Source organism: Malus sylvestris, chromosome 2, assembly GCF_916048215.2.
Source record: "Malus sylvestris chromosome 2, drMalSylv7.2, whole genome shotgun sequence".
Lineage (NCBI taxonomy): Eukaryota > Viridiplantae > Streptophyta > Magnoliopsida > Rosales > Rosaceae > Malus > Malus sylvestris.
Window position 1 is genome coordinate 12,542,899 of NC_062261.1, and position 21,695 is coordinate 12,564,593.

Here is a 21,695-nt window from a genome sequence, read left to right on the forward strand (position 1 = left end):
GTTAAAATTTCTCTGAAAAGAAAATTATAGATTTGAATTTTGAAGCGAAAACACAACAAAAATGCTTACCAAAGAAAAGTATTGAGAAAAGGATAATACTAGGAAGACCAAAATTTTAAAATAAATTTGCAAACCAAAGATATGTTACTAATAGAAAATAATTAAGCTTGTTAATCGACATTTAGTAATAATTCAATCATCAACATCTATATCATTTGATTTACAAAATTTGGTTTAAAAATTTAGTCTGTCTACCATTATCCTTAAGAAAATATTATCCCCGTGAACTAAGCATGAGTGATCATTACCACACGATCTTAAGGACATAAATACAAAGAATTTGGAGAAAAACGAAACTTTAAACGATGACCTAACAAGTTCGAGTATGAACTTCTGTAAGTTTTTGGGCATGTACACACCTAATGTTGCAGAGAAGTCAACAAACAACAAGGTTATTGCCGCTGCCGGGCACATAGCTGAGTGGTTCTGCATATTTAACTAGCATGTCATCAGCATAGAAATCAAACTCTCGCAGCAGCGGATCAGAGCAGCCCCCAGTTCTGTTTTTGCTTTCGAAAGCATGGTATAGTTCTGTCACAAAAATACTATCTCCGAACATGAAAATATTAACCACATCAATCCTTGAAACGATGAATCATCCGAAACACCATAAATTTAGTAGAAAAATAATCCGAAACTGAATAACAATAATTCGACAACATCGATCAATCCATCAGATCATGTTCAAATTGTTCGGTTCTAAGGTGACTGCAAATGAAGTTAGACTGTCTCATCATTTCAATATCTTCTTCACAACCCAAGACACTCAAATAGTCACTAATGACAACTATGATGATCAGAACATTAAGTCGTGCTCCTCCGCTAGCGTTGTTGAAGGCATCCGCATCATTGATCTTTATCTCGGAATATGTAAACTTTGAGTGCACATTTAGAGGTATTCGGTATCACCTCAAGTACACACACATCCCCTTCTTCAAGTCTATTGTCTCTTGCAAACGCTTTCCAACCATGATCCTGGAATCTTGCACATGTCTGACACTTGTATACCTGGATAATGCACTTAACAGACCAAGATCTCATATCTGAAATCTTTAGAGTCACTTTGCGTTCGCCGCTTTCACAAATATGTTCCTGGGCAAAGTATATAGGTAATTTCTGCAAAACAGAAATAAAATGAAACAAGTTAAACACATATGGACGAAGCCAAAATGGGGTTGATGTTAGTCACATATACAAACTGGGGTTGCTGCAAAAAAGCTTACCAAGTGAGTTGAAATGTATGATGGTCGCATTCTGATCACAACAAATGGATTGCGAGATTTGAAACTTCTAGCTTTCGCAAAGGCTCTTTCAGTTTTATCTTCCAATTCACTCTGAGCAGTTCTCGAAAGGACCTTTGGTGATCTGTGTGCAGCAGACATGCCTCCATCACCACCTGTTTAATTCCAATTATTCAACTCCATGAGAGGTTTAAGAAGAAAAGGAAAAATCTCAAAAGTATTCTAAATGTGCACTCAAACCACAGTGAAGATACCGTGAGTCCTCCTTTCCTTGTCATGCTTCATTAGACATTCAATTTCCCCACTTGAATTGGAATCGGTTTCATCTTCATCACTTAAATTGAAGTAGTCCATCTCTAAAGTATTCCTTCGAAAAATGCGAACCTGGAAATGGGAATAGATCCCTTTGTAGGTGAACAACAATAAGCACCCCAGCTCGAGGAAGTAAAATCGAGCAAACTTCAGCCAGCCCCTTCGTAACCAAATCTCACAATCACGCCTTGACAGTTCTACTGGCCATACTAATCCATTTGGAACTTCAAGGAACATTTTGTCTCCGATAAAATCTTCATATTTCATTGAACCTATCGGTGGAATTTTCTGTAGTCGATAGCACATTTCATGAAGAAATAAAAACAAGAAAATATTACTGGAACATTCAGCTGCTTGTTTTATGTAATTTATAATGAAGATTATGATAAACTTTATAGGCCCAACATGGTCCACCACCAGTATCACCGATATTGTCCCAACTTAAAAGAACAAGTCGATGCAAGAATCATCATATAACATACCAGTAATTAGTAAAGTTTGATTAGCACAGGGGTATGACGATTTACGATATACATACCAGTTCGAAAACAAGATCAAAATATACATAGGAGCAGGTAAATGTAGGATATGTGCAAGGCAAGTCAACGGTTTTCTAGAGAAGATGAGAAATATCACCACAAGATTTCAACTTTCATGCTAAGAATATCAACTGAAGTTAACAAGTTCAGGCAGAGAGAATATAGGTAGAAATAGAATAAAAGGAAGCAAAGTTATAACTTACGATCTTCCCATCTCGAATTGTATCATCCAGGACTACCTTGAAGAAGCTTGGAGGAGCATTCAGCGGAAATGCAGGGCCTTTACCATTTCTCTTGCTACACGACCCCATTAGAGGTGACTCGGATGAACCAACATTATCTGTCTCACCACTTAAGTTGTCTTCAACATTAAAAAATGAACCGAAGTCTTTCTCTAAACAACTCCTCGAGAAAATCCGCACGTGGAAGTGAGAATGATCTCCTTCAAAGCTGAATATCAGTAAGTTCCCATGGTCTAGTGAGTAAAACTCTGCGAATTTTGACCAGCCCTTGTTTAACCAAACCTTGCCGTCACGGCTAGTCAATCCTATCGGCCATTTTTCTCCATTCGGAACCTTGAGAACTACGTTGTCTCCTAGATAATCTCCATACACAACCACAGCACTCTCTGGAAGTCTCTGCAATGGATAACTTGCTCTGAGTAATATGACCATGTATCTATAGTTATCTACAATATCAAGACTACATGTGACATAAATTAACGAAGGGACATTATGATTTGGACTGCTCATCGGCATCGGATTGATTTTCTAACAATGGTTCATTTGGGATGCCAAAAATGAAGGCCATATTTTAGCATGTTAAAAGCCGAAATGAGTGCTTTTGGCTTTAATTATAAGTTCCAAAAGGAAGCAGATCAAAGTTTTAGTGTGAAAACAACAACTTATGTTTTTAAGAGAAGTAATCAGTAAAAGAGTTGTGCCTTTTTAATCTGAAAAGGAAAGCAAATTAACCAAAAAGGGTAAGAATTTCTCAAGAAACTACATGTACAGCAGCTAAAATTTCATATGAAGGGAAACGAATGAAGAATAAAAGGCCAAAAAACAGAGCATTTTATAAAGGTCCCAACTTTCAAGTTACAAAAAATGAGAAAAATGACAAGAAGCAAAGTTTTGATCAACTTACAAGCTCTCTCTCTTGAAGATCTTTTGCCATGACAATCTTGAAGAAACTGGAAGGAGCCATTGGAGGGGAGAGAGAGAGATACTGAATGAGTGAGAGTTGAGATGAAAAATGAGCCTACTTTAAATGTCTGTGCCGCTCAGTACTACGGTCTGGTAGTATTCCTCTTCACTTGGAAGTGAGAGGTATTATGTTCGAATTTCGTGTTTTTGCATCTTTCTCATTTGATTTGAACCGTTTATCATGCCATTGTTTTGACAACTTCTGATCTCTCATAACAATTTCTCTTGTACTTTCTTGGTTACTTAAATTTTTTGAACCTGAATCTAATTTTTTTAACTCAAAAACAGTTTTTGAGTCTCAAGCTTAAAATTTTTGTTTAGTAAGACTATTTTGAAAATTTTTGACTGATTTTTTTTTTTAGCATATAGATATTTTAACACGAGAATGAGGAGTTCGGTAAAGACATCGACTGAATTAGACTCATGGTCAAACTACAAAATTCATTTTTGTAATTTGGCTTCACATAAACCCCCAGCGTAAACCCACCAGGGCCACCACCAACGTAACCCCCAACCATGCGCCACTCCTTAAACCCCTCCGCCAACATTGCCGCCGTCTGCGTTGGGCCCATAACAACGCCCATAGGCCGTCATCGACGGCGCCACCAAGGCCGCCACGGCCGCCGCAGAAGCCCGAGAGCTTCAACTTCCACGACCACCCGTGGGAGGACTCCTACAGCTGGATGTCGAAGCTCAACGACAAAGTGGCAAGAGGAGAAGTACACGGAGGCCGTCATGTCCGTCACCGACCGCCTTCAGAGCAAGCTCCAGGCCGAGATGGCCTCTCGCATCGGCTCCGACCTCTCCACCCCTCCCCTCCTCTGGGGCCCCTGGTATTTCTGGGTTTCCGATGCTTGAGAGTGAGAATCAAATGCTTGCAGGTTGTACTACCGGCGCGTGGAGGAGGGGAAGCAATTTCCGGAGCTCTGCCGGAGACTCGCGAGTTTAAACGATGAGTTCATTTCGCACAAATCGCCTTCCTCCGGATTCGATTTCACATCGGGAAAGAGGATCGAGCAGAAGCTCATTGATTACAATCAGGAGTCCCAAAGATGTGGGGGTAAATTGCCAATCTTTTACTAATTTATGTTAAAAGTTGGAAATGTTTTGTTTTGTTGGGAATTTAGTTTGAGTTTAATTTTGATATGCTTACGAAGAGTTATCGAAGGTGTCGCCGGATCCTCGGTTTATAGCTTACACAATGTATGATAAGGAGGCTGACTTGTTTAGATTATCTGTTAGGAATTTGAATTCTGGTGCATTGTGTGGTAAGCCGAAAGCAGATTGTTTCGAATTTGGCTTGGGCCAAAGACGGGCAGGCATTGCTTTATGTTGTCACTGATGAAAACAGGAGGCCATATAGGCTAGTATTATGCGAAATTTTACTGTTTATGAATGTGATTCTGTTATACCGGAGTGAAATGTTGGTAATTGTAGCCTATTTGGTCAATCAGGATATATTGTAGCGCGATTGGATCAACTGATGATGATGTTTTGATTCTAGAAGAACCGGATGAGGAAGTTTATGTTAACATTCAACACACTAAAGATTTCCATTTTGTGACAGTGTATACCTTCTCCACCATGTCTTCCAAGTTCCAAGGTATACTTTTGAAGATGACTCTGTAATAGGAATTGGCTAAAGCATCGATTTTTGCATGTGGTCCAATATTCTCCTTGGTAGAGTGTACCCGGTTCGAAACTCTCCACTTCCCTAAATTATTGTAATAGTTTTGAACCCTCCGCATCCCCTTAATAATAATAAATTAAAAAAAGAGATAATGTAATTTGTAATTGTGACCTCATTTTAGGTGTTTTTGATAAATGCAGCTAATCCATTGTCTGGGGTGAACTTAGTTTGGGAATGTAATGGTATAGCACATGGCATACTTGAGCATCACCAAGGATTTCTTTATCTGTTTACGGATGCTGCTAAAGCAGACCAGTCAGTTGATTACCATTATCTTCTTCAGAGTCCATTGCATTCTTCTTCCAAGAATATGGGAGGTCTGTGATTAACTATGTGTTACGTTTGTTTCTCATATCAATCTTTCATTTTTTTTATTTTAAAGTTTTCTGCTTTTGAATGGTTTTTGTTCTCTCCTTGAGATATGCCCTATAGCAGTTCTCTTTGTTATTAAAATGATTTTATGTTAGTAGCTTTTTTTTCTAGCATCAAGTATGAGCATTTCAGTTCGATTATCTGTTTTATCTGAGTATTTTTCTTGTTTAATGTGGATAGTTACCCCCAGGCGTTAATTTACTATCTGATTTACTGCAGAATGTATTTGGTAGTTATTTTACGGGAAGGGCGAAACTTTAAACTTTGTTCTGTCACTGAACCTTTGCCTGCTGGGAAGGTAGGTTAACAGCACCAATTTTGGGGTATGTCATATGTGTGCATCATGCATTGTTATCAACAATTTCAATGTAGAAGAATTTGAAATTTTCTCTTGACTGTTAATATTCTCATTCGTTTAACCTTGTGCTGTTTCAGGGGCCAGTGCACCTAAAAGAGCTTCACCCACAATTCCTGCCTCTTCCAAAATGTGTTATGCAAATTTCACCTGGACCAAATTATGATTACCATTCACCAGTGATGTGCTTTACAATATCATCGCCTGTGGTATGTGAGTAAAAATGATCACTTCTAAAGATTGTTGCAGGATTCTTCCATAGATTTATGCATTCATAATGTGTTTCCATCAAAGAAAAGAAGTTAAAATGTCACGACTGTAATTTGAACTTCTTCCTTTTCTAAGTGGGCTGTGTAAATTAATCCTTTCGCCAAACAATTGATCTCAAAATTTCCATTGTCTACCCATCTTGGTTTAGAATTTGCGACTTTTTAGAAGTTCTAGGTTTTCACTTTTCAGATTAGGTTTATTAATAAGCACAATATGCATCCTTCTGTTTTAAGATTACTGAATCTGTACTACTCTGGAGTCATCTATCCATTTGTGTTCCATGTCCAAAGTTCAGATTATGAACCCAATCTTCTTAACTTTCCCAGATTCCCGATGCTCTGGTTGATTATGACCTGTCAAATGGAAATTGGAATATCATTGAACAGCAGAATATTTTTCGTGAAAGAACACGAATTTTGTTGGAACAACTTCCATAGAAAGCATCAACAAGGAAGCCTTAAATTCAAAACCTTTGAATCTTATAACCGATTCCAACTCTGATGATGCTCAGTTGTGGAAAGATCTTTCTGAGTTTTATGCTTGTGAACAGTATAATGTATTTTCTTATGATGGAGTTTTGGTTCCATTGACTGTTGTAAACTCCCGCAAAAAACAAGAAAGATGATCAGAACCCTGGATTGCTTCATGTCCATGGAGCTTACGGTGAGCTTCTTGACAAGCGATGGCGCAGTTAGTTGAAAAGCCTTCTTGATCATGGTTGGATCATTGCGTATGCTGATGTTAGGTCTGGTTTGTGTTGAATACCGTTTCTAAGTTATTTGTGGCTTAATTTCAGGCATACTAAATAATTGACATCATCAGCATTGCAAAACTCAAATTATTTTTCCTTTCGAAAGAGCCTTGTGATTGCCTACTAACCATGTCTGGATAATATTTCCATAGGCGGAGGAGGTGGAGGTAAGAAGTGGCACCATGATGGACGACGTACACAGAAGACTAATTCCATCAAAGACTACATCTCCTGTGCCAAATTTCTTGTTGACAGAGAGATTGTCCATGAAAACAAACTTGCTGGTTGGGGTCATAGTGCTGGAGGACTCATGGTTGCTTCAGCCGTCAATCAATCCCCATATCTATTTAAGGCTGCAATTTTGAAGGTAAACATGGATCTTCTACCGCTTTTGGTTTTTATTGTCATTTAGGTTTCTGATTAGTTCTTGTTGTATAGTTTTGATGTGGTTTGCTTTCGTTAAATAGACTTTGTTCTTTCTAATTTGGGTTTTGTTTTGCTTCTCAACTCGAAGAGAATCTCATCATATTTTCTTGACAATTGTGATTTGGCAATTGAAAGATCATTGGTAATTGAGGGAAACTAATTCATTGGGAACTTCATTTTGCAAGCATATGTTTACAAGGAGGCATTCCATTCTTTATCATTTGTAATTAAATATACTTAGTCATGCTGAATTTCTTGTGATTAGCTTCAGAAATGAATTCATTTGCTCTGTGCTTCAGTTTCCATTTTTAGACGCAACGAACACTCTTCACTCTCCCATTTTACCGCTTACAGCTGCTGACTATGAAGAGTTTGGATACCCTGGGGACATTGATGATTTTCACGCTATACGTGACTATTCTCCTTATGACAATATTCAGAAGGATGTTCTTTTTCCAGCTGTCATGATATCCTCATCTTTCAATACACGGTAATTGTTCATATGCCCTACGTTAATTCACTTTTAAACTGCTTTGCAAGGATGTGAATATTCTCACAAGATGAACGAGGAGGATTCTCAGAAGTCAGAAAAACGGAAAGAGTTGGCAGCGTGTTCATGATCTGTTTGCTTGACATGTTTCAGGTTTGGAGATTGGGAATCTGCAAAATGGATCTCACTGGTTCGTGAACTTACAATTTAAGACCAAAATCGTCCAATACTGCTTTAATCTAACGACAGATAAGTGGAGAAAAACAGGTACCTCCAGTGCAAGGAGTTGGCACTGGAGTCTGCATTTCTTATAAAGGTGATGGAATCATAGACCCTAGATTTCGCTTTTCCTGTCCGTAGTGCATCTGTTCATCAGCAACAGAGAAGCTAGCTGCCAACCAGGATCGAATCACGGCAAAATTTAGTTCATTATGCTAAACCAACCTGTGGAATCAAAACAAAAGATCATCCTCGGAGAAACCATCACGTGGTACTGGAACACTGTCACGTGGAAACCAATCCACGTGTTATAATCTGTATGGCACAAGTTGCTTTCAACTAATATGTTCATATTTTGTTATCAGTACATTTGTCATTGAAATTCAAGGTAAGATAAAGGTGGCATAATGGCATTGTCCTCTTAATATTTTACCTTATCTATTTGTAAAAGCTTTCTGTCATAATATTAATATATATAGTTTCAGTTGGCAACTAGAAACAAATTCAATGGGCTCAAATTTGTCAACCGATCGCTGTCATCACCCACGCTGGAAAAGTTTCCTTCACAAGTTAGCTTTTCCCAAATACCCACTTCCCCCACAAAAGGATTCCTAAATAATGTGGGATGTGTATGTGCCGGTTAGGTGTCATTGCTTTATTTCTTTACAATGACAGCCATAAATGATCAGATTTTAAATCTCACTTGTCAATTGTTGAAACGGTCAACATTTGATTTAAAACTAAGATCAACCGGAAGTATCATATTATAAATCTCAATTGTTAAAATAATTACCATTTAATTGATACGTCGTCAATTGATCATTTCATTTTCCATAACACCAAACTCTTTAAGAAAAGGACCCTAAAGCCTTACACAAATAAAATAAAATAAAATAAATACATTCTTTTAGTAGGTGTGGTCACAGTTGGGTTAAATTTAGTTACTAAAAAGCACCGGTGACAACCGATCCAAACCAAGCCGTCATTAGCCAGCTCCGTTTGCCGGTTTTCGAAGTCCGTAGGGCAAAACTTATCACACATCTTCATAAGAACAATGCTAAAAAGCACAAGAGTGCAAAATCAATGAATCTTTTTTTACAAGTAGTCAATTATTTATACCGTGAATTGTACAAGAGCAGAGTGTTAGTAGTGGGAACAGTTCCAATCTAATTCTGCTTTTGGATTAGAGATTTGTATGAATTTGCCTAAATCCATACACATCTCTAAACCAACTCTACAACAATACTTCCTTTCTGGCAGAAAATAGATAACAAGGGAACATAAATCTACATAAAAACCTAAAGGCGAAAGACGAGAATACAGAGGCTAACAGATTCATCTACCTGCATCGATGAGCAATCTGTGGAAGAACAAAAGAATGCAACTACACAGAAAAATCAGGAACTAGGGCCGTTCCATTCTTTCGGCATGGAAATCATCAGCTCGGATGCTCAGACAGTGATGACAAATAATTTCGCCATCAAATTGATCATTTCGTTTCTTAACTTTGATCAATATCATGGACAGATGTTACAGATTTCGTCTCAGATTCTTCATAGACAGTTGACAGCCCACCCTCTCTGATAAAGGTTGGATTAAGAAAATTTGCTATAAAAGCCCATAACTTGTAAACATCTTCAAAGTTGGTAAGGAATCCCAGAGAAGCCGTCACAACCTCAAGGCGTACAAACTCGCTTTTTTTACCATTTCTGCCGTTCTCCATTGGCCTGCAAAGGGTAGCATCTTGAAGATTCAAAACACCATTTTTCTGTCTTGGACTATCCATGATTCGTATGTGACTGAGGATACCAACACCAAGTGCAATTCCTTCTTTTTCAGCCAGCTTCTGGACAACTTCTGGATTGATTAGCCCTCTATTCTGGTCTTTCACATTAAAAGCTACAGCTGCTCCCCTTTCGTATTTTATTTTGGGGCCATAGATGTCAACAAGATTTGTTCTTTTGTCTTCATCTGATCCACGCAATCTTAGTTGTAGCAAGGAGGTCACAAGCCAATTGGCCAAAAATCGCAGCCGGGAGGTGGTTTTATTGAGACCTAACGTATTAACATGATCAAGATGCCGGCATATTATCTCAGGTTCCCTCCTGTCCAAGTCTTGCCCATCACCATATGCTCCATCACTAGCGGACTCTTCATCCTCCAGACTAGTTGCAGAAATTTCTCCTGTCTCAAGATTATGGCTTACGTGGTCTTTTTCCGCACTAAAAGACACCCTTCTCCCCCGGCTTGGTTGCTCATTCTCTTCCAAACTAAAAAATCTACCATTTCCATATTTACTCCCCTCCCTTCTCCCTAACAACCTAAATTCACCTTCAGTTTCTCTTCTTATGGCACCACCACTAATCTCTGTGCAACTTCCAATGGTTGATCCATTTTCTAGGTTCTGATGCTGATAAGTGGAAGTTGAATTTTCATGACAAAATCCATTTGTGCCAGAATTAAACACTGACCCATTGGACAAGGGTTCGATAGTTCCACATTCTTCTTGGATCTCTCCATTATGATGATCAGAAGCCCTTTCACCATTTCGTGAAGTGGGACATGCTTCTGCAAATTGTTCTTCATTGACCTCCTTGACACAGTCCAGCTCCTGAGAAATTGATAGGACGGCGGCGTCAAATGATAGCACATGAGAGTCATCATGTAGCCCTGAGTTTGCCTTTTTATCATCAAATATGGGGCTACCATACAGCCTAGAAGCAGGTTTTGGGGAAACTTGCTTACGATTCTTCCTGCCAGAAAACCAAAATGGAGGCTGAGGAGAGGCAATCTTATGTTTGTTAATATGACCAGAATGGTCGGAACCCATTGGGCTCTGACCCAAACCAATCCAATACGAATTGTCTGATGAATAGTCTTCACTGAAGATTGGACTCTTCATAAGCTCCCCCGCTGAGACACTCTCAGCTTCTTCAAATAAGGTGCTCGTCCCATCCCTGTCTGAGCTGTTATCGTGATCCATCTCAGTCTCAAATACATCCCTCACCTGAGAAGATGTGTATGCTCCAGAGAATGCAGGCATCTGCTTTCCCTGCCGAGTTTCAGTGGTTATCTCACCATTTTCAGTTACTTCATCATCCTCAGTTCCAGCCAATTTGTCCATACCATCAACCGAATCACTAAGATATAAAGGGTATTCAGGGGTAATCTTCACCATTCCAGACCCAGTTGACCCTGACTGATTTTGAAGGCATCCGATTACTGATTTCTTAATCAGAAGGCAGCCAAATCCAGTTGGATCAAACCCAAATACCTTGTAAAACGATGTGATGATAAAATCAGGCCGGAAAAGCGACAGTCCAAGTGAATCCATGTCTTTGGGACCCAAAGACCCGGCATCAAGTAAGACATGCCAATTGTTCTGCTGAGCCAGTGCCATCCATTGGTAAGAATACTTGGCCCCAGTAACTCTAGACTGCACCGGAAACACAAAAAGACCAGCCGCGGAATCCTTCTTCCTCCTCTTCTTAATCGAAATCTCCTTTCTCAAATCAGCGGAACAGAGTTTGAGGGTTGGCCATTTAAACCAAGCACTGTGCACCTTTGCACCTTTCTCTCTAGCACTCTGAGCCATCCAATTCACAGACTGGCTCTCATAATCGAACATCGTCAACAATTTCTTGTTCGTATGAAAAGGGTACGATTCAGCCAACAATTTAAATGCAGAACCTCTACTCACAGTAAAAACAAGACCATATTCACTCTCAGGAATGTTCAAATAATCCACAATCCTAGTTTTTATATCATGTTCCACAGTGCCTTTCTCAGCACCACCATAAAGTGCATGATTATTCAAATTTGCAGTTATCTCAGACAAGCTAAATGTAGAAGAATCCCAATAGTGCAGTGTCTGAAGGTACGAAAAAAGCCCAAAACCGCAGTAATCAAGGCATACCTTTGGAGACAAATGTGCATACTCCTCCACCCTCAGCTGATCGATCTTCTCCGAAGACTGGTAATCCGGGTACATAGTGAGGAACTTTGTGAACGCTTCATGGAGCTCAGGGATGGCGTTTTCGGACTCGAAAATCCGGTCAGCAGCAAGAGCAGTGGCACAAAGAAACTCCCGCTGGGCATGGAGCCTAGCGAGCGATCTGGACCGTCCAATCCCCTCGTCCCGGTAGGCAATGGCCTCAGACTCCATGTCCTGAGATTTGAAGAGAAACCCATCTTCCGAAGCTTGCTCCAGAGCCTCCCTGAGCTTGTTTTCTTGAAGCTTCCGGAGAATTGACGAGTTTTTCTTGGCGTCGGAGTTCGAATCCGACCCATCTTTCCTTCTTCTGCTGCTGCTCTTCTTGTCCAGGAACAGAGCAACGCAGTGGGAGAAGGACTTCCACAGTGAAAAATGCATGAATCCCTAATTCCTCTTTTGGGAATTGAGATTTAGGGGAGATTAACAAAACCCAAATCTCGATAAATTGAGATTTGGGTTGAATTTTCAGAAAGGTAGGAACTTTTACAGAGATGGGAAACCCCCGATTTGAAAGGAAAGGTAGGTACTTCTTCCAGCTCAAAAATCCCACCAAACGTCAACCGTCAGTGCAGCAGCACATTTAATGGGAAAGCAAGCCCACCACCACTACCACCACCTCACTAAATGCTCTCATTTACTCAGATTCTGTAAATCCAAAACACATAGGTGTGTTGATTTGGCAACACCCAATACCCTCTCTCTCTACAATTCTCTCTCTCTCTCTCTCTCTCTCTCTCTCTCTCTACAATCGTCTTCCCACACCAATCCCCGGTTAACAAACAGAGAGAAAAAGGGCATTGACTTTCACAAACCCAATGCCAAATGGTGCTTTCTGCTTTGTATATGAATTTTTTCGCTTTCCAATTTTCAATCAATCCATCCATGATAAATTAACACTCAGGCTTTGGTTTTTTAATCTGTTGGTGGTGGGACCCTTTGGGGCCACATTCCTCTTGGGGTCAATGGTGAAAAGTCAAATGTCAGTAGGCTGAGGCTGTTTCTCTCCAACTTGGCAGCTTGAATGGATTTTTCGTAACTCCTCGATCTATCATTCGAATCTCAAATGACTTTTTTCAATCAACAGATTCTTGGCCTTTGAAGAGATTATTTTGGACTTGGTTAAATTTTTTTTTTTTTGTTTTTTTGCAGAGAGTGGCTTAAAAGACGGAGGATTCAGATTATTCCGCAACATTATACTGTAAAAAAATCGAAAAGGTAGAATAAGAATATCCAAATGATAAGATTGTTAGCATCGTCGCATGGTAAAACAAAAACATAAAAAAATTACTTGTTACGTATTCAAAAAATATTCACAATGTTCAATCAATGACCGCCACATGGTAAAACGGAAACATGAAAGAATCTCTCAGACCAAAAGAGAAATCATTTATTGTCATTGAATTTGTATACTTAGATTGTTTTCACTTCGTATCTTCAGTGGCAGAGGAGTGTGGCTTCAAAGACTACATTTTTTTTTTTCCTTTTCTGCCAAATGCCTTAAATCCACAACCAAATTGTACATGAAAAGTAGAAGTTTGGTTGCTTTGAGTTTGAGCCATCAATTAATGCCCAAAATTATTTCATGCTGCAGTTTTGAAATAAAGCATGGATCTTTTTTGGTTTGAACTTTTAATTGCCTTTTTTGTTTGGCTGCTTTGGTTAAATGGAGTTTGATCTTTCCCTTATAATTCCCTTTTTTTGTTTACTTTTTCATTAAATATGACTATTCTCCTTTATCACAGTATTCAATAGAGATGGACTAACTCTAACTTAAATGGTATTTCTCTTCGCAATGTTATAATATGGGATAGTATTTTTTTCATATTTTTTTTACCTCTCACATTCTTGTTTATTTTTGTTCATTGATCTTCTTCAATTTATTTTTTATCCGACGATCAAAAATTAAAAAAAAATATATGTGAAAGGTAAAAGGGGTATGCAGATAACACCACTCTATAACGTGCTTCGAGTTCGAGTATCCTCCGTTTAATGTTCTATTGTTAGTTTTTTTACTGATATGAATAGGTCCAATGGGTTATGGAGTTTGGTTGTGGCAGCTGAATGGATGTGAAAAAATGCAGGCAGCTCTTTAATGAGCCGATAAAATGAAAAAAGTGGGTTGTGCCAAACAAAAAGTTTATGGTGATTCAGAGTATTTTATATCCCAAGATTTATAATTATTAAATCTTAATTATTATAATCTTGATCAAGATTGTAACAATTAAAATTTTCAAAATATAAAATATTCTGAAGTATACTAAAAAATTAGGGTGATGAAAATTGAAATGGTAAATTTCATTTCACACCAACTACCAAGAATAGGTTTCCTCTATCTGCAAATTAGGTTCCCCAATAGCCTCCAAATTTGGTTTCTATCAACACAGATAAAATTAGGAGTCAAAACCCATAACTACCGTTCTCTCTGTGTATTATTCTGGTTGGAATAAAAAGATTTGCCTTATTATATGGGATGTGTTTTTGCCTTATAATGCAGTGACAATAAGCTACCCACTCCAACTAAAGGCGAGAATCTATCTTTTAACTGGTTGCATGCATTGTCATGTGGCAAAAGAGATAGATACGTGAAAATATACAGTCGGAAATGATTTAGAGTGAGAGAGAGCCACATAACGCACAAAAAGCTAAAAGAGAAGTCTAATGATATATACTTTAATCACTGTAATTCCAGGGGAAACAAAACTCAATGGGTATGGCCTACTGAAGATTATTACTACCAAAAAAAAAAAAAAAAGACCTCCATGCCACACATTTAAATCCGCCACTCTTTAATCTTTAATTTCTTTCTACTTTTTTGGCTGACAAGATTCACATTCAATGGCTCAATGTGTATCCATATTCTGCTGTTGTCATATGGTAAAAATAACAAGTTTTATGCCTACTTTGGCATAATGAAGTTAGCCAAGGCAATGTGACCTCCATACCCAATTTCAACCGCGTGGTTTATATTAGAATGTCGCTCAACTAAACAGCAGGTTTGGTGAAAAATAGAAGCTGAAAAACATAATAAACATTGAATTTCAAATGAATTTTCTACTTAAATAGAGACAGATCCTTCTGTCTCTATTTTGTTTTTCACCAGAATATACCCATCCCATGGCCTCTCTCAATTTTAATCAAGGGGAAAGTTTAGGGTAGCAACTTTCACTCCAGTTTTCTCCTCCGCACGCATCCCCTCGTTTCAGTCTCTTAATTCTTCTTTTATTTATTCAATCAAACGGCTATAAATAGAGGGAGAAGTGCAGCGGGACAATGCGAGTGCAAAATCACTTTCCAGAATTTATCATGCATCTTCTGGGGAAACATGATAAAAACAGAGAAAAATGAGGAGCAAAATCTGAATTTCCTTGCAAGAAATAAAATACTGAAAGAGCAGAAAGTGGACAAAATGGCAGTAGTTACAATCCTAACTCTGCTTTTGCATTACCATTTCTGAAGATGATACAAACTTCTAAACCAACTCTACAAGAACCCCCAAAAGTGAAACAGGAAAGAAAGAAAATACAGAGCAATAACAAATATGAATCAACAAATTCATCTGCCTGCATTGTTGAGTTTTCCGAGCAAACGAGCAACAGAATCCACCCATACAGGAACAAAACCATTCCCGCTTTGGCTTGGAAATCATCTGCTTCGACGTTTTGAGAGACCACCAAACATTCTTACACATCAAACAAAGGAAATTTGATTCTCAATTCGGAACAATCTCATCGTGAGATGCTTCAGATTTTGTCTCAGATTCTTCTTCGACAGTAGACAGCCCACCCTCCCTGACAAAGGCCGGATTTAGAAATTTGGCCAAAAAAGCCCACAGCTTGTAAACATCCTCAAAGTTGGTGAGAAAACCCAAAGAAGCTGTTACAACCTCAACCCGTACAAACCCACCTTTTCTTCCATTTTCCATCGGCCTGCACAGCGTAGTATCTTGAAGATTCGAAGCCCCATGCTGTCTCGAGGTATCCATGATTCGTATGTGATTGAGGAAACCAATGCCAAGAGCGATACCTTCTTTTTCGGCCAGCTTCTGAACAACTTCAGGATTGATCAACCCTCTGTTTTGGTCCCTCACATTGAAAGCCACAGCTGCACCTCTTTCATATTTTATTTTTGGCCCATAGATGTGAACCAAATTTGTTCTGCTGTCTCCATCTGAACCAGGTAACCTTAACTGCAGTAACGAGGTCACAAGCCAGTTGATCAAAAATCGCAATCGGGAGGTGGTTTTATTGAGGCCCAACATATTAACATGATCAATATGTCGGCATGTGATCTCCGGTTCCCTCCTGTCCCAGTCTTGTCCATCACCATATTCCCCATCACTGGTGTAATCTTCGTCGTCCAGACTAGCTGCAGATATCTCTCCTGTCTCAAGACTATGGCTTCCATGATCTCTACGGTTATCTTCTACGCTAAAGGACACCCTTCTCCCCCTGCTTGGTGCTTCAGTCTCTTCCAAACCAAATAATCGACCATTAGTAAATTTACTCCCCTCCCTTCTTCCTAACAACCTAAATTCACCTTCAGTTTCTCTTCTTATGGCACTCTCTCTTATCTCTGCGCAACTTTCTGTGGCTGATCCATTCTCTAGGCTACAATGCTGAGACGTTGAAGTTGAATTCTTGGGACAAAACCCATTTGTAGCAGAGTTCAAAACTGACCCAGTAGGTTTGCTGGTTCCACCTTCTTCCTGGAACTCCCCGTTATGATGATCAGAACCAATGTTACCATTATGTAAAGTGGGGCTGGCTTCTGCAAATTGTTCTTCAGGGACTTCCTTGACACGGTCCAAATCCATTGAAACTGATAAGACAGCGGCGTCAAATGATAGCACATGGGAGTCATCGTGTGACCCTGAATTTACCTCTTTGTCATCATATATTGGATTGCCACGTATATTAGAAGTAGGTTTTGGGGAAAGTTGCTTATGGTTCTTCCTCCCAAGAAGCCAAAATGGAGGCAAAGGAGAGGTAATCTTCTGTTTGTGAATCTGGCCTGATTTGTCAGAACCCAGTGGACTCTGACCCAAATCAATCCAAATTGAATTGTCTGACGACTCGTCTTCACTGAACACAGGACTCTTCATCATGTCCCCTACTGAGATGCTTTCCGTCTCTTCAAATATGGTGCTAGTTCCATCCCTGTCAGAGCTGTTATCTTGATCCATCTCAGTCTCAAATACATCCCTCACCTGAGCAGCCGTGTATGCTCCAGAGAAAGCAGGCATCTGTGATCCATGGCGAGAGTCGGAGGGTTTCTCACCATTTTCAGCTACATGATCATCTTGAATTCCACCCAACTTGTCCAGACCATCTATAGAATCACTAAGATACATTGGGTATTCAGGGGTAATCTTCACCATTCCAGACCCAGTTGACCCCGACTGATTTTGAAGGCATCCGATAACTGATTTCTTAATCAGAAGGCAGCCAAATCCAGTTGGATCAAACCCAAAGACCCTGTAAAATGATGTGATGATGAAATCAGGCCTGAACAAGGATAAACCAAGCGAATCCATGTCCTTGGGACCCAATGACCCAGCATCAAGCAAGACATGCCAATTGTTCTGTTGTGCCAATGCCATCCACTGGTAAGAATACTTGGCCCCGGTCACTCTAGACTGAACTGGAAAAACAAAAAGACCAGTCGCAGCATCCTTTTTCTTCTTCTTTTTGTTCGTAATTTGCTTTCTCAAATCGGTTGAGCACAGTTTGAGGGTTGGCCACTTAAACCAGGCACTGTAAACCTTTGCACCTTTCTCTCTGGCACTCTGAACCATCCAATTCACAGACTGGCTCTCATAATCAAACATAGTCAACAATTTTTTGTTCGTTTGGAAAGGGTATGATTCGGCCAACAATTTAAATGCAGAACCTCTACTCACAGTAAACACAAGACCATACTCATTCTCAGGAATGTTCAAATAATCCATAATCCTAGCCTTTATATCATGTTCCACAGTGCCTTTCTCAGCACCGCCATAAAGCGCATGATTATTCAAATTTGCAGTTATCTCAGACAAACTAAATGTAGAAGACTCCCAATAGTGCACTGTCTGCAGATACGAAAAAAGCCCGAAACCACAGTAATCAAGGCATACCTTTGGAGACAAATGTGAGTACTCCTCAAGCCTCAGCTGATCGATCTTCTCCGAAGACTGGTACTTCGGGTACATAGTGAGGAACTTCGATAGAGCTTCATGGAGCTCAGGGATGGCGTCTTCTGACTCGAAAATGCGCTCAGCCGCGAGTGCAGTGGCACGGAGGAATTCGCGCTGGGTGTGGAGCCTAGCAAGGGATCTGGACCGGCCAAGGCCCTCCTCTTGGTTGCCAATGGGCTCAGACTCCACGTCCTGGGATTTAAGGAGTGATCCATCCTCCGATGCTTCCTCAAGAGCTTCCCTAAGCTTGTTCTCCTGAAGTTTTCGGAGAATTGAAGTCGTTTTCCGGATGTCAAGATTTGAATCTGATGACCCATCTTTCCGTTTGCTGCCGCTGCTCTTCTTGTCCATGAGCAGAGCAGCACACTGATATAAGGGCTTCCATAGTGAAAAATGCATGAAAGCTAATTGAATTCAATCTGAATCGAAAAACCCAGAGGGGAAAATTGGCTCTGAGCAGCAGAAACACTAGGGTTTTGGATTCAGCCCATCAAACCCTAGCTCCTCCCAGGCAAGAAAGAGGTGATTTTTGGCCAGATCAAAGAAAACCGACCTCTGGATTCCAATTGGACTTTCGAAAGGAAGCAGCTTTTGGTTCCAAACGCAAAATTAGAGGAGGAAAGGAAGCGAATTTACTTGAAAGCCAATAGCCGCTGCTGAAAAAGCCGGTGGCTCAGTGAAGCATTCGAACAATTTTCCAGGTCAAACCCACCCAAAATAGCATTTAAAAGAAACCCAATTTCCACAAAACGTCAACAAAGTGAATTATTCTGGAAATAAAGAAGAAAATTAAACGACCCCAAGGAGTGAAAATTAAAGGAAATGGGGTCAAACCCTAAAAACCCAGATCTCCAAAATTCCAAGGGAACCAACTTTTTGCAAAAGAGAAGAAATTCCCAAATGCACAAATGCTGGAAATTTCTTTCAAGAATCAAAGCCTTTCACTGCACCACAATTAATTGCAAGCTCTCTCTCTCTCTCCTCTCTCCTCTCTCCTCTCTCCTCTCTCTCTCTAACTTTGACTCAATCCACAAACTACCACACCAATCGCTCCTCCTAATACCAACAGAGGGAAAGAACATTGACTTTCACAAAACCGAAACGTAAAATGGTGTTCATTTATTCATTTATATTTATTTAATTTTGTTTTTCTTTTCCGAATTTTTAAGGAACTTTAACGAAAAGCACCCGGTACTGTTCACTTTAACGAAAAATCACATTTTTACACTAAAAAGTCAATCCTGGTACTATTCATTTTACCCTTTATTTTGTCCTTATCATTAAAACTCAAAGTTTTCAAGCCCTTTTCATTAGTTTTTCTAATTTTTAATCGATCGACAATAATCAGGTTGCTTTGATGTTTGGCTGTGTTGGTGGTGGGACCCACGGAAGGCACTACCATCCCTTCCACAGCCGCGCCTTAAAAGTCAAATAATCAGTTGGCTTTGGCTTTTGTACAAATAAGGTGGATTGTCTGTCTGTCCTCTCATTTACATACTTTCTCTATTTTTTTTTTTCTTTGTGTGGTCACGGTTAAGTTATATCAATATTTTATATTTTTATTATTTTATATTTTATTATTTTTATAAAAAAAATTAATATAAAATATTAACGTGGCTTAACTATGATCGCACATCATAAGAAGGCATAAAGAGGGTATGAAAATGGAATGGCAGACAATCCAACCCCTTGTACAACAGCTGATTTATGTCCAACTAGGCAGGAGGTAGCTGCCTAATTCGCAGTAGTGCTATCCAGAATCCAGGCTTATATTTTACTTCTAATATATCTCCCTTAATTTTCGATTATTAGATTGAATAAATTGAGAAAGATCAATAAGTAAAAATTAATGAGTGTATAGAAGATAAAAATGAGTGTATAAAGAGCACTATCCCTAATTCAAGTGAAAAATTCTAAGAAGATTCTCTTAAAGGTAAGCTCTCTATAAACTCTATATCATTTTACATCATAGTTTGATGCTAATTTTATGCTAATATTATAAAATAGTGTATTTCAATCCCAAATCAATGTTTTTTTTTACTATTTGGTCTTCTAAAACACTAATCTTGAGAAAATGTTGGTTAAACGAGTTAACAAAAATAGTGTGTTTCCCTTGCCTCATAACGTTCATGTTTAAATCTCTCTTATTTTATCACTTTGTACTACAGTGTATGTGTATTTCTGTTAATTTGTAAGTGAGAGAATTTAAGTTCGATTCTCACCAAAGTCGAATTTGAACCATATTATTGTTAGCTCATTACGAGACTTAACCTACTATCCTAATCCCTTAATATAGATAATATCGTTTGTTTAAAAAAAATTCATCATTTTATATTAGGCTATTTAGAATGTGGGGAAGTAACACTTGTTTAGTGTTAAGGATTGGAGCTTTTGACTTATTGGTCTCTTATCTTATCAATCTATCCAAAAACAAAGTAAAACTTATATGTTTTATTTTTTATTACCACAAGATTCTTCTCTCACTTTGATAGAAATATTTCTATGATGTAAAAATTGCTGTGTTCAAGCTATATGTTCAGATAAGTTTCACAAATAAATAATAGCAATGCAAAATCTTATAAAATAAAATACAATTAGCAAATCAAGCGGGTGCAAATTGTCGAGAAGATATCCTCTCCGGATCTCTTCCACCAAGATCACCGGATCAAGTAATCCGGACCTTTGAAATTTCATCCAACGGTCTAAAATTATTATAGTTTTTAAGGGATCAAAACAGATAGGCCGTTAGATGAAATTTCAAAGGTCCGAATCACTTGATCTGGTAACCTTGATGGAAGAAATTCGAAGAGGATCTCTTATCGACAATTTGCGCCTGCTTGATTTGCTAATTGTATTTTATTTTATAAGATTTTGCATTGCTATTAGTTATTTGTGAAACTATAGGATCTCTTCTCCAAATTGTCCACTTGCTATCTTTTTCAGTTAGTTAAATAAGCATATTCCCTCATGAAAAAAAAATAGTAAAACATAAGTTAAACAATTAGGCCTATTATTATTTGTCCACCTCCATAAAATGACATCTAAACATCTTTTTTTTTTTTTGGCAAACGAAATCTAAACATCTTAATTAGTCAACTCTTATATCAATTTGACAAATAAAGATTTCAAATCGTTTTTAAGTTGGCTTTGGTTTCCTTTGTTTAGTGTGTTCTTGAATGTTAACCCCACTTGATTAACAAATAAAAACTTGGTTTGTTTTGATGTCTCCACAATTGGTGATTCAATAAATTTTTTTTTTGTCGGGTAGTGCTATTTGTACACTCCTTTTTACTTTCCACAAACTCTTATTAAGTTTTTGTCTATTGATTTTCTTAAATTCATTTAATCTGATAGCCAAAAATTGAGAGGGATGTATAAGAGGTACAAATGAGCATGTGGATAGCATCCCCTCTTTTTTTTTTAAATGTTTAAAACCAATGAAAACCCTTAATTTGTTGCTTTGCGATTTGATTAAGGTATAAGTGTGTGTATATGAATTTTTTTATTTAATTTATATTTTATCCTTGTATATCCACCATGAATGCGTAAAAAGACTTTTATTTTCTTTAATTTATTGGGTTTAAACTCAATGCACA

At 38.5% G+C, this 21,695-nt stretch overlaps 3 protein-coding genes and 1 pseudogene across 3 annotated transcripts; 1 reads left to right on the top strand and 3 right to left on the bottom strand.

Moving 5' to 3' along the window:
- Positions 1–906: 906 nt before the first annotated feature.
- Positions 907–2,826, bottom strand: LOC126601315 (B3 domain-containing transcription factor VRN1-like). The gene is made up of 4 exons (XM_050268007.1): positions 2,356–2,826; positions 1,556–1,901; positions 1,284–1,456; positions 907–1,176 (listed from the first exon to the last, which is right to left on the bottom strand). Exons 1-4 carry the CDS (start codon positions 2,824–2,826, stop codon positions 907–909), a joined length of 1,260 nt encoding a protein of 419 aa, XP_050123964.1.
- Positions 2,827–4,425: 1,599 nt separating this feature from the next.
- On the top strand, positions 4,426–8,433 carry LOC126604794 (uncharacterized; annotated as a pseudogene).
- A 570-nt stretch (positions 8,434–9,003) lies between these two features.
- Positions 9,004–12,809, bottom strand: LOC126604785 (uncharacterized). The gene has a single exon (XM_050272098.1). It carries the CDS (start codon positions 12,300–12,302, stop codon positions 9,432–9,434), a length of 2,871 nt encoding a protein of 956 aa, XP_050128055.1. The 5' UTR covers positions 12,303–12,809; the 3' UTR covers positions 9,004–9,431.
- Positions 12,810–15,328: 2,519 nt separating this feature from the next.
- LOC126605201 (uncharacterized) lies at positions 15,329–19,203 on the bottom strand. The gene has a single exon (XM_050272575.1). The coding sequence runs from the start codon at positions 18,496–18,498 to the stop codon at positions 15,634–15,636; it is 2,865 nt and encodes a 954-aa protein (XP_050128532.1). The 5' UTR covers positions 18,499–19,203; the 3' UTR covers positions 15,329–15,633.
- Positions 19,204–21,695: the final 2,492 nt, after the last annotated feature.

What these genes read in the sequence shown, in the direction of transcription:
- LOC126601315 (XM_050268007.1), bottom strand. Translation starts at nt 2,826, where the DNA reads ATGGTCATATTACTCAGAGCAAGTTATCCATTGCAGAGACTTCCAGAG. An exon ending in CAAGGAAAGGAGGACTCACG is followed by an intron (nt 1,457 to 1,555) that starts GTATCTTCACTG and finishes GGAATTAAACAG; the next exon opens with GTGGTGATGGAGGCATGTCT. An exon ending in CATACATTTCAACTCACTTG is followed by an intron (nt 1,177 to 1,283) that starts GTAAGCTTTTTT and finishes TCTGTTTTGCAG; the next exon opens with AAATTACCTATATACTTTGC.
- LOC126604785 (XM_050272098.1), bottom strand. Translation starts at nt 12,302, where the DNA reads ATGCATTTTTCACTGTGGAAGTCCTTCTCCCACTGCGTTGCTCTGTTC.
- LOC126605201 (XM_050272575.1), bottom strand. Translation starts at nt 18,498, where the DNA reads ATGCATTTTTCACTATGGAAGCCCTTATATCAGTGTGCTGCTCTGCTC.